Below are 12,525 nucleotides of genomic sequence, written 5' to 3'. Positions count from 1 at the left end.
CCGGCTGGCGTGGTCCATGCGGGCATGCGGCGGCAGCAGGCAGGCATGTGGGATGACACCGGCCGCGGTCGGGTCGCGTCGAAACCGCCCAAGACCGCGCATTTTCCCGTGCCGAAAGCGCCGCGCAGTACACTTGTCGGCCGCGGCATCCGGGCGGGCAGATGCGCGCCCGCACGCGCTCCGCTCCAGGGGGGAGCCGCCGTAACGGTGGCCGGGTTGCGCTCGCCGTCCCGGCCCCGCCCCGGCGGCAGCAGCCACCGTAGGACGCACCCGTTCACTAGTAGCCCATCGACAGGAACGATTCGGCGAGGCTACAGCTGCAGGGCTACGGATCGACCAATGGCGAAACGGCCGGCTTTAAAATCCACGCACGATGCGGGGAAGGATACGATCGGCGATGGTCCTCACCGACGACGCCGCCCGCACTGATGCCGCGCGGGTACGTGCGAGCCCCGCGGTCTCGCCACGTTTGCCGCGTGATCCGTCTCCGCCACGGAGCCAGCCGGCCGGCGGGGCCGCGTGCTCTGCGTCGCACGTCTGTCAGCAGTGGCCAGTGGCCAACGGGACGACGCGGATGGGGATGGGGAAGAACGTTGCTGCTGGCGTGGCGGCGACGCGCGTCGTGCAACGGCCACCAGAGTCGCCGCGCTCACGGGATCCGAGCGCCAGCGGCGCGGGGGACGCGGGGGCGCCGCGGAGGGGGGCCACCACCTCGCCATGGCACAGCGCAATTGCGCTGGGAGCCACAGCCAAGTAGCCAGCGCGCGGACCCGAGGGTCGCCGTCACGTACGCGCGCATGGGTTCCTTGCCGACTCTTCTTTTAACCAACAGTGGCCTACGGCGCGCATCGGCTGATCTCGGTCACCCCGGTCCGGATATGGACATTTCCGTATTTGTTTACCCATTGAACCTTGAAAACTTAAATATTTGGGTGACCAATTTTGTGGGCAAAGAATCAATTGCAGTTTTTTCTTCAGTTTCGGCTAATTCCTTTCAGTCTTATATTAAAAAGTTGGTATTTATCTCTTATAAATTTGATTTTCGTTCACTGACTGCAGTAAATAATTGTGCGAAGTGTGATGGAAGATGGAGAAAAGAAATATTTTACAAATAAAGCATTTTCCATTTCTTTTACAAGAAAGATTGTACTAGTTTTTTTTAAATGATGGGATCGTTTTTTTCCTAGGATAACAGTAGTCATTTTCCATAGGACCAGCAAAGCAAGATACCACAACAACTCTGCAGAAACGTACAACCCACCCTCCTGCAAGGCTGCACATGCTTGGCATCCGGGGCTATAAAACCGTCCCGGAACCAAGGAACCCCACACGGCCGCACCCCAACTGGATAGAATACGAGGCCCTCTTCTGTCAGAAAATTCAGAAACACCACGCCTCCCCTCCCTTCCCTTGCGCCCAACTCCAGCCGGCTTCGTCCAGACAGTTAAACCGGTTGCTATTAGTACGCGCCACCACGCTCGCACGCACGCACAGGCAAGCACAGCTAGCTCCCCACCCCACACACTCAACAGCAACAGCTAAGCTACACCCACAAAGACAGCAACATGGCTGAGGAGGCGGCCAAGAAGGTGGAGGTGGAGGTCGCCAAGGAGCCCGAGGCGGCACCGGCGGCCGCAGAGGCGGCCAAGGAGGACGTCGCCGAGGAGAAGGCTGTCATCCCCGCCAGCGAACCGCCAGCCGCGGAGGAGAAGCCGGTCGTGGAGGAGAAGCCGGCCGACGACTCCAAGGCCCTGGCCATCGTCGAGAGTGAGTACTCTGCTTCCTTTTTTTCTCTCTCTCTGTACTGGAAGGCTTGCGATGGAATTATGGAAAGGTGGTGGTGGTGTACTGGTCTGTGCTGCGTGTGCTGGGAATTGGGAGAAACTTTCCTCCTCCCTATGCTTGGTTGTCGTCTCTGTACTTTCTCGTAGCTGTACAGTGGCGGTACTAGGTACTTGTGATCCTTGACAGTTTGTTTGCTTCTCTTTTCTTGGGTTCCCGGTTTGTTGTTGACACGATTCTTTATTTGGTTGCTGCTGGGGAACCTATATGTATTTAGGCTACTTTTCGTCAGATATCAGATTTCTTCTTAGGAATTCAGAATTGTTTGTTTTGGCTGCAAATTTTATTATAACCTATTTTGAAGGGAGACGAATCTTAGGCAAAGGCAAGTTCGTGTGTGAAATTTTCACCTTGCTAAATTGTTTTCCTTTTGGGAGAGTGGTTGCCATGGCTGCCAAGTGCCAGGGACTTTGGAGGAACTGTATGTCAAGGCCTAGAAAACATTATGGTGACCTTTGCCTCGCTTCTTAACACAATCGATTTTAGGACGCCTGGCCATCCTAGGTTGCTACTCTGGGGATCTAAAAGGGTGCTAGTTGTTTGATGCTAGACCTGCAGTATTTCCTTTGCTTGCAATTTATTTTGAGTGAAGCGTCATATCGTAATTCAGAAAAGATGGTAGTTGGAACTTTCCTGAATTCTCCACTTTCTCCCCACCTTTTGCCCTTTCTTCCTCTGCTCTTATCTTTCTCCTATCTTTATCCATCCCAGTTTCCTTAAAATGCTCTATAGAAAGATTCAAGTTCTATGCTGAGAGAAAAAGAATCAGACAGAAACAAAGACACATCAAGACCAACTTTCCATTGTGGCCTTGCCTTATTTCTTCTGGATTTATCTGACAGTTCTTTCTTATTTCTTCAAATCTTAGAAGAATTATTTGGGTTATAAAACATATAAAATTCTGTTAAAGATAGTAGTATAGTGACAAATTATAATTTTCTCGTGGATGCTATGGGTTGCATCGGATCATTGATCAATATACAGACAATTGCTAGCTTCTTTCTTCTATGTAAATTTGTTCATGCATCTGAATTTATTTTTTTTGCACAAAAGCAATCATGCTTCTGTATAGCTCATTAAAAATTCCCTATTTTTCTGTCTTTCCAGAGGTTGCAGATGAACCTGCTGCAGAGAAACCTGCAGCTGAGAAGCAAGGGAGCTCCAATGATAGAGGTAAGTCTTAAATAATTGTATTCTTATTATCGAGTACAGCTATACCTATTATAACAACCTAAAACCTGGTCTGCAGATCTCGCACTTGCAAGGGTGGAAACTGAGAAAAGGAACTCTTTGATCAAAGCATGGGAAGAGAATGAGAAGACAAAAGCTGAGAACAAGTATGTTGCTTACCTCTTCCAATTCCCTTGAACTCTTTTTCAGTGGAACCATTATTTGTCTGTTACAGTAGATGCATCTTTTGCAAAAGCATTCATCAGTTACTATAATTCTTTCATCAAGGGAATTGGAAGCTTCGTACATTTTGATGTGAATGATATTTCTAGCATTACAACCAGGGTAGTGTGGACATAAAATTCTGCTCAATCCAAACCAAAAAGACAAAAACGGATAAGAGAAAAAAGAATAACAGAGTTCCTGAACTGGAACATCATGTGAAAACACTTCACATCTATGTAGATTCTTGATATCAAGTAGAAGTTGGTATAATCTGTGGGCAAGAGATGTAGAAATTCCTAACTTGAATCAATGGGTACAATTGTGACAGGGCTGCCAAAAAAATATCTGCTATTCTTTCATGGGAGAACACAAAGAAAGCGAACATAGAAGCGCAACTGAAGAAGATTGAGGTAATTTCGTTTTCTCCCTCCTTTACCCCTTATAACTTTTAAGTATACCTTATATTTGAACAGAGACTTGAGCCTCAATGATAGCAATTGCACAGAAAACGATAGCTTTAGTAGAACTAACACGGCATTCTTCCCTCAAATATGTTAATCTCTTAGCTAAAGCTTATATAAATTTACTCGTCTGCAGGAGGAACTGGAAAAGAAGAAGGCTGAATACGCCGAGAAGATGAAGAACAAAGTGGCAATCATTCACAAGGAAGCCGAAGAGAAGAGAGCAATGGTCGAAGCAAAGCGCGGCGAGGAGGTCCTGAAGGCCGAGGAGATGGCTGCCAAGTACCGCGCCACCGGCCATGCTCCCAAGAAGCTCATCGGGTGCTTTGGAGCCTAAGAAACGTCCCGAGATACACCGAGCAGAAAGTGAAAACGTCAATCTATGGTTGCTTGGTTCTCTCGTTCTATCAAGTGTGTAGTGTGCCTTCAAAAGTGTGTAAAGCCTACCGTTGCTGTACATACACATATTACTTCCAAGACAGGCGTTTGGTGGTGGTGTACATGTTGAATGCTTGACGAGCAACATTCTTATGTGTAGTTAAGAAGTCACATTGTTGGTGTTGTTGACATTTAAGCAGACATTTTGTTCTTTTCCTAGTGTTATGATTTTTGCCTGTGACTCTTTGTTCCTCTCTGCTGATTTGTTTAGGTTTGTATGTATGTGCACCTGTCATTGTTCTTCTCATGTAGTACAGTTTTTCGAAGCACATGAATAGCCCCCACATTTAAATACCAAAGCACTTGAAACGGGTTCAGTCTGAAAAATCTGGTGGTTTGGTAAGAGATGAATGGTGAAAACTCAAAAGTTTTTTATACCTGAGATTTAACTTTCTTTTCGAAATACTAGTCTTAAAACACCGTAAGCAACAGGCGTTCTTCAGTAGGATTGCACGTACCTCCATGTTGTTCCCTTGCTATCATGTCGATATCACGTCAGTTCAGGCTGCGTCCAGACCTTGCAATCGCCTGGGAGGGTCCGAGGGCAAGTGAAGTAGAATACCTTTCGTTGCCATCGGGCGAATTTGTGGGTGATTCGCATTATTAGGGTTAATGACTTAACGGTGACTCGTCGCGTTTGGCGTTTTGGTTTCGGCTTGTGTTGGCGCTGCATCCGCATGTAAAAAAGTAGGGGCCTAGGTGGGCTGAGAGGGAGGTATGGGTGTCCAAAATGAAGCGTGCCTGAAGATGAAAATACTGTGTTCCAAATTACAAATTATTCTAACTTTCTTTGAGAGTCAAATCAAAATGTTTGATTAAAATTATAAAGAGGTTCATAAAATTTTATGGCACCGAATAGATATACTATGAAAATATATTCAATGAAAAAACTAATATCATTTATTTAGTATCATGAATGTAATATTTTATTGTATAAATTTGGTAAAAAAGTTAGAATGAGAGGGAGTACCAATTTCGTGCGGCCTGGGCTCAGCAGCAATTATCGTACTAGTTTGGGCTGAAAGTAGACGGGCCTCCCCCGTGTCTGGGCTTCGGGCATTTTGTTGTCAGTGACACGCACAAAGGTTTGAATGAAATGCGCGCTGCGCACTGACAATTAGTCAAACTCAACTTCATAGGTTGTGATAAGTAGTCTGTCGCTCTATCACTACAAAATCAATCATATTATAAGCACTTTGAAGTCATATAGGAGTACAACTTTTGTTAACTAAATATGAATATAATTTAACTAATTGTCGATCAAAGCCTAACAAAAGAATTAAAATGCGACTCAGGGAGTACTTCTCACAGCACTGCTGTAAATTCAGAATGAACACTGTCCCATGAACTGTATATATAGCGCCGGTTCCCCTCTTACCACGGCTTATCGAGAGTACGAGAAAATCATCAGGCGTACGTAGACGTAGAGTGACCCCCCTGCATCCTGCCAATGTAACTGCAGGCAGCGACTGGCTGAACGCATATCCTTTTCCTCCCTCGTGTCAGGGCCAGGGTCAGGCAGACGACGGCAATAAATGTGCTCGTCCTCGCCGTCGCCGCCCCACAGCGATCCGGCCGGTGCACCTCCGTACTGGACGGCGTGCATGGAAACGGATCAAAACGGAGAGGGGAGATAGCATCCGCTGTTCGTCGTGGCCCCCGTTGGTATGGTATGGTCGTGGATAGAGATGAGGCGACGCCGGGACCAGGCGTTTGATTATTTCGCGCTCGAAGACGAAGAGTGAAACGCTCCATCGCCGGCCATGCATGGTCAGCAGTGAGAAGAAGAGAACCCTAGATGGCACGCTCAGATCCTGAATCATCGGGCCGGCTCGGGCGTCCACTGCTCGTACGTACGCATACGGACGACATGCACATACAAATATGCACGGTCCCGGTACGTACGTACACCGACCAAAGTTGCTTGATTGGTGGTGGTAAAAATCACGCCAAGTGTTAATTCTTTTCATGCACAACTTTTTACTATTTTAGTGTCGCTAGAGAAAAGATCTTCCATCTGGCATAACATGTCTAGGTTGTTTTTGGATCCGGGACTAAAAAGAGCTTCAATCTCGGGTCAAAAGGCCACCACCGACAGGAGTTTTGGTCCTAGTTGTCAACGGGGACTAAAGAGGCCCGTTTAGTCCCAGTTGTAACGGTTAGAAATGGCTAGGGAATTTGGTAGGGCTTTTAGTCCCAGTTGGTGTTACCAACCGGGACTAAAGGCCAACATTTAGTCCCGGGTGGAACTAGGTTGGCTTTTAGTCCAACCGGGACTAAATGCCCAGCCTATAAAATCACCTTCATCCTCCCCAAGCCCGAGCCACTCAAACAGATAGCTCGGGCTCCTTCTCCAAGGCGACTTGGCAAACTTAGGGAGGTGCTGCCCGATTTTTTTCATCAATTTTGTGGTGATTTCACTCATCCAAAGTGTTGTAAAGGTTAGCTTCTTAATCCTTCCTTCGTTTATTTTTATTATGTTTTGTTTTATGCTTTAGAGATAGAGAAAATAGAGTTTTAGAATGAGCTAGGGAGAATGGAGATTTTTTTATTTATACATGTTTTTTAGCTACAATTTTATGGATAGTTTGCTTGTTATATATATTTTGTATTAGATAAAGAACTTGCAATATTAGGTATGGAAAATATAGAGTAAATATGTTTTTAATTTTTATTCCTTGAAATAAACATGAGCTAAATAAATTGTAGGCAAAAAAATATAATTTGGTTATTTGGATAGTTTGAAAAATTAGAGTGACATAAAGATTACACGGGTCAGCCTTCGTATCATTCACAGTTCGACAAAAATAAAAATGAAAGAATTTTGGAACAGGACAACAAATAACATTAAATACTACATATGCTCCATAGTGGACTTCACAGAGTCAAGAATCCTAAAATAATGGTAGAACAGAAGCACTTCGAGTCCACAAACTCTGGCTGAATATCATAAAAGAATCTTCAAATATTTTTCCAAACACCTTTTGAAGCCATATTTTTATAATAGAAGTATGGTGGCCCAGTAGCGTGTTCATGTAGAGATTTTTTCATTAACCTTGATTCATCAACTTTTGGATGGTTTTGGATTGCCAAAATGGGTCATGCTCAGTGAAACAGATCTTTTGCCTCCAAAATGTAGCTCCATTTTTCACGTAAAACGATGCAGATGGATCAGCAATGGATTTACCACCTTCGCTCCTCCAATACCAGAGAATATGGTCTGCACATGGCATGAATGTGCGTACACTATTCTCTGGTACCGGATGAGCGGGGGTGGGCTCTCTATAGACTTCGCAGGGAGTAACCGTCACCACAGAGATAGCTTGGAGGGTGAACATTCTGCTCTGTTCTACTATTATTTTAGAATTCTTGACTCCATGAAGTCCACTGTGGAACATCAGTAGTATTTAATGTATCTTTATTGTCTTATTCCAGAATTTTAGAATTTTTCTTTTTATCGAACTATCTTTAACAATAATTCAATTTTTTTGACCAATAATTCATTTATCTCATGTTTATTACAAGGACTAAATATTATAAACACCTCTACTCTATTTTCCACTACCTAATATCGATCAAGTTCTTTATGTAATATGAAGACCTATGTCCATTTTTTACGTAATACGATGCAGATGGACCGGTAATGGATGTACAACGCGGACAGATGGACCAAGGAGTTCGTTGATGGTTTGCATTATTTTCTCGAAGTGGCCAAAGCCAACAAGCCTAAAAGGGATTCATATGTTGTCCATACTTCCAATGCAGTAACAAGAAGGACTACTCTTCCTGGGGGACTCTTCACAGCCACTTGTTTATATATGGTTTCATGTCTAACTATTTGGTTTGGACCAAGCACGGTGAAAGAGAGGTTATAATGGAAGACGACGAAGAAGAGGAGGATGATAACCACATTCCGGACTGGGTTGTAGGTCAAGCTTTTCCAGATACTACAATGGACGAAGTTGATGAAGAAGAGTTTGCAGAAGACAGCCCTATTGATGATATTGGTCAGGTGCTACAGATGCACAGAAAGATTGCGAAACTAAGAAAGAATCAGAAAAGTTGCAGCGTATGATACATGATCACAAAAAATTGTTGTACCCAGATTGCAAGCAGGGGTATAAAAAACTGGGTACCACACTGGAAATGCTGCAATGGAAGGCAAAAAATGGTGTGTCCGATAAGCCATTTTAGGGGATATTAAAAATTGTAAAGAACATGCTTCCCGAGAATAATGAATTGCCGTCCACAACATATGAAGCTAAACAGGTTGTTTGCTCTCTGGGGTTTGAATGATTGTATCCTCTATCATGGTGATGAATACGAGAAATTGGATGCTTATCCTGTGTGTGGAGTGCTGCGGTATAAGATCAGGCGAGATGATCCTAGTGATGTTGAGGGGCAGCCTCCCAAGAAGAGAGTTCCCGTGAAGGTGATGTGGTATTTCCCTATAATACCACATTTGAACCATTTATTCAGAAACAAGGTGAATGCTGAGTTGATGTGATGGCACAAAAAAGAATGTAAGCAAGATGACATACTGAGACACTCCACTAATGGGGCCCAATGAAGATCAATTGATAGAAGATCAATTGATAGAGTATTCCCAACTTTAAAGTGATGCAAGGAACATAAGGTTTGGTTTAAGTACTGACGGATTCAAATCATTCGGTGAGTTGAGTAGTGGTCATAGTACTTGGCCTGTGACCCTATGTATGTTAAACCTTCCTCCTTGGTTGTGCATGAAGCGGAAGTTTATTATGATGCCGGTGCTTATCCAAGGTCCAAAACAACCTGGTTACGACATTGACGGTACCTAAGACCGTTGGATGATGAACTTTTACTGCTCTAGAAGGAAGAAAGTGTACGTGTGTGGGATGAGGATAAACAAGAGAGCTTTGACCTATGAGTATTGTTGTTCAAAACTATCAATGAGTGGCCTGCGCTGAATAACCTTTCAGGACAGACAAACAAGGGATATCAGGCCAGCACCCACTGTTTAAACAACACAGACACCATGTATTTGAAACACTATAGGAAGGTCGTGTATATGGGTCATCGTCGATTTCTTCCTGCTAACCACCCGTTAAGAAAGAAAGGGATGAATTTCAAAGGAGCGCCTGTCCATCGTAAAAAAAACATGGATACTGTAATGGAAAGCATGTATTTGAGATGATCAAGGATGTAAGTGTAGTCTTTGGAAAGGGTCTTAGTAGCGAATTTGTTCTAAACGATGATAATAAAAGTGCACCCATGTTGAAGAAAAAGTCTATATTTTGAGAGCTACCTTATTGGAAAATCCTAGAGATCCGCAATGCAATAGACGTGATGCGCCTGATGAAGAATCTTTACGTGAATGTGCTAGGCTTTCTGGGTTGTTATGGGAACTCAAAAGATACATTGGAAGCACGACAGGATCTGAAACGTATGAAGCAACAACATGACCTACATCCGGAAAAGAGAGATAAAGGACATCACTACTTACGTCCTGCCGGTTACACTCTTAGCAACGAAGAGAACGATAGCATGTTTGACTGCATGAATAATATCAAGATTTCGTCTGGGTACTGTTCAAATATAAAGGGAATAATAAATATGAAAGAAAATAAGTTCACAAATCTAAAGGCCCATGACTGACACGTGTTGATGACCTAGTTTGCTTCCGGTTGCACTGAGGGGTATTCTACCAGAGAATGTACGATTGGCGCTCGTAAAGCTATGCTCGTTTCTCAATGTGATTTCGCAGAAGGCAATCGATCCAACCAAGATACTAAACCTACAGAATGATGTGGTACAATGTCTTGTCAGTTTTGAGTTGGTATTTCCACCATCCTACTTCAATATTATGACGCACCTTCTAGTTTACCTAGTCAAAGAGATTACTATTCTCGATCCAGTATTCCTACACAATATGTGACCTTTCGAGAGGTTCATGTCAGTCTAAAAAATTATGTTCTTAATCGTGCCCATCCAGAAGGAAGCATCGCCAAGAGATATGGAATAGAGGAGGTCATTGAGTTTTTGTGTTGATTTTATTGACTCAATTAATGTGATTAGGGTACTCTTGGAAGGAAATCAAAATTGAGCAATGATAGTGATTTGTTCTATAAAGCACACTTCACGATTCTGCAACAACCATCCTTTGTGGCTCCGTATATCGAGAAACACAAGCAGATTCTATTTTCCAAATACCCGACGAAATTCGATGCCTGGATTATACGTCATCACATGGATACTTTTTCCTCTTGGTTGTGTCAACACATTATGGTAACTCTGGGATTCACGAGCAACTCGCTTGGTTAGCCAGGGGACCTTCTAGCACAATCATGAAATTTCAAGGTTACGAGATAAATGGTTATACATTTTACACGAGAGGCCAAGATTAAAAAAGTACCAACCAAAATAGTGGTGTTCATATAGATGCTATAGACAACAACGGGAGTAAGGACTCGTATTATGGTTTCATAGAGAAGATCTAGGAACTAGAATACGGACCACTGAACATCCCTCTGTTTCGTTGCCAATGGGTGAAGCTGATTGGAGGTGGCGTAACGAAAGATCAGTATAGAATGACAATAGTGGATCTGACCAAGGCTGGATACAATGATGAATCATTCATCCTTGCCAATGATGTGCATCAAGTTTTCTATGTAAAGGATATGTCTAGCAAACCTAAGAAAAATTCAGAAGATAAAGAAAAACCATGGAAGCCAAAGCGCCACATAGTTCTTCCAGGTAAAAGAAAAATCGTGGGAGTCGAGGACAAAACAGACCAGTTGAATGATTATGATCAGTTTCATGGCATCCCTCCATTCTTTGTCGAAGTTGACCCAAGCATCATGCTAGCCAAAGAAGAGGCTCCGTACTTACGCCACGATCATGACCAAGAAACTTTTGTCAAGAAGAACGTTACATTGTAATGCTCTGTGGTCAACCTTTATGTAATGCTCTATGGTCATATATCAAAACCTTTCTAAAAAACTTATTTATGTAATACACTAGATAGCATCATCCTTTATGTGAGTTTTTAGCTCATCACATTATTATTCGATCAAATTATTATCAGGTTGTGCGGGAAATGCAAAAGGGAGGAAATTGAGAGTTCCATCAACAACAAGTTCAAAATTATTACTAGGTTTTAAACAATTGGATACATTTTTTCATGATCAAATTATTTATTACAAGAGTTTTTTTATCAATAAAGTGTAAAAATAATTATTTAATAATTTAATAATTTTTTGCATGTTCAAAATATTAAATATTATGATTTTTCTTGATAATAAATGGACAAAATCAATTTGTAACATTTGAAAAAACCAAATCAATTTAATCGAACTGTTGGGAAGTGAAAAGGGAGAATACCCTTACTGGGACTAAATGGGTCCATTTTTATCTCCGGCGCGTGAGAACCCCTTTAGTCCCAGGTGGGAAAATGACCCGGGACTAAAGACCCCTCCTTAGTCCCGGGTGTATTACCAATCGGGACTACGGGTATAAATATACGTGCCTTCTTCCTTCTCTCGGACTTAGAAGATTTCGCGGCTGCCTCGTCTCCTCCGTCTCCCAGCCGTCATCCAGTCGTCGCCACCACCGTCGGCTTGCCTCGTCTGCGCCTTCCTCCTCGACGTCGTCATTGCCCCTTGGCTCTGAGCGCCGCGGCACCCCTGGCGACCTGCCCCGGCCTCCTCTATCCTAGCCCTCCTCCTCGTCGCCTCGATCCGTCGCCGCCATCATCTCTTCCACCATCGTCGTCGCTCTCCAGCACCGTACCACTGTCGTCTTCTCCGCACCCTAGCTCCCCGGCACTGTAACACCTGGTGTCTCAATAACAAAAGGTGACTAAGAAAATTTAAAGATGCATTGGGTGAAAAAGAGAAGAAATTGACTAAAAGTCAAAGTCAAGTCAAATTTGACCAAAATTTGAATTTTGAATTCTTAATTCAGAAAAATTGGGCAAAAATATGAAATGGAAGCTTGAGAGTGTTTAGAACTTTGGGGATCAAGATTGGAGACTAAACCTAGTTCTAAACATCTCAAGAAGTGCAATTGAAAAATAAAATCAGAAGGATACTATTCACTGTCTGAAAATAGAGTTTCAGAAAAACAGTGCAAGTATCCATTTTGGAAATTGATTTCTGCCAAATTTTCCAAATAAGTGGACCAAAGCAACTATGCAGCGATGAAGTATGAACTTTGGACAAGTATAATAGGGTGTTGATGGTTAAGAAAACTAAGGGGATCAAATTCAAATTGGGGCCCAAAGTCAGCACTTTGCCAGGTTTGACCTAGCTGCTGAACTGAATCTTTTTCTAAGTCTGAAAACAGCAATCAGTAGCTAAGTTTGGAGCGAAATTCAGAAGGATGGAGTGCAAAAGGTATAAGTGTTTAT

General features: G+C 43.3%; 1 protein-coding gene across 1 annotated transcript; it reads left to right on the top strand.

Moving 5' to 3' along the window:
• Positions 1–1,320: 1,320 nt before the first annotated feature.
• LOC117864312 (remorin) lies at positions 1,321–4,317 on the top strand. Its single transcript, XM_034748362.2, has 5 exons — positions 1,321–1,767; positions 2,950–3,015; positions 3,092–3,179; positions 3,566–3,647; positions 3,835–4,317. The coding sequence occupies exons 1-5, from the start codon at positions 1,566–1,568 to the stop codon at positions 4,033–4,035; spliced, it is 639 nt and encodes a 212-aa protein (XP_034604253.1). The 5' UTR covers positions 1,321–1,565; the 3' UTR covers positions 4,036–4,317.
• Positions 4,318–12,525: the final 8,208 nt, after the last annotated feature.

Source organism: Setaria viridis, chromosome 7 (genome assembly GCF_005286985.2).
Source record: "Setaria viridis chromosome 7, Setaria_viridis_v4.0, whole genome shotgun sequence".
In the NCBI taxonomy this organism is placed as follows: domain Eukaryota; kingdom Viridiplantae; phylum Streptophyta; class Magnoliopsida; order Poales; family Poaceae; genus Setaria; species Setaria viridis.
Note: the sequence above shows the minus strand (reverse complement) of the source record. Positions and strands in the feature narration are given on the sequence as shown.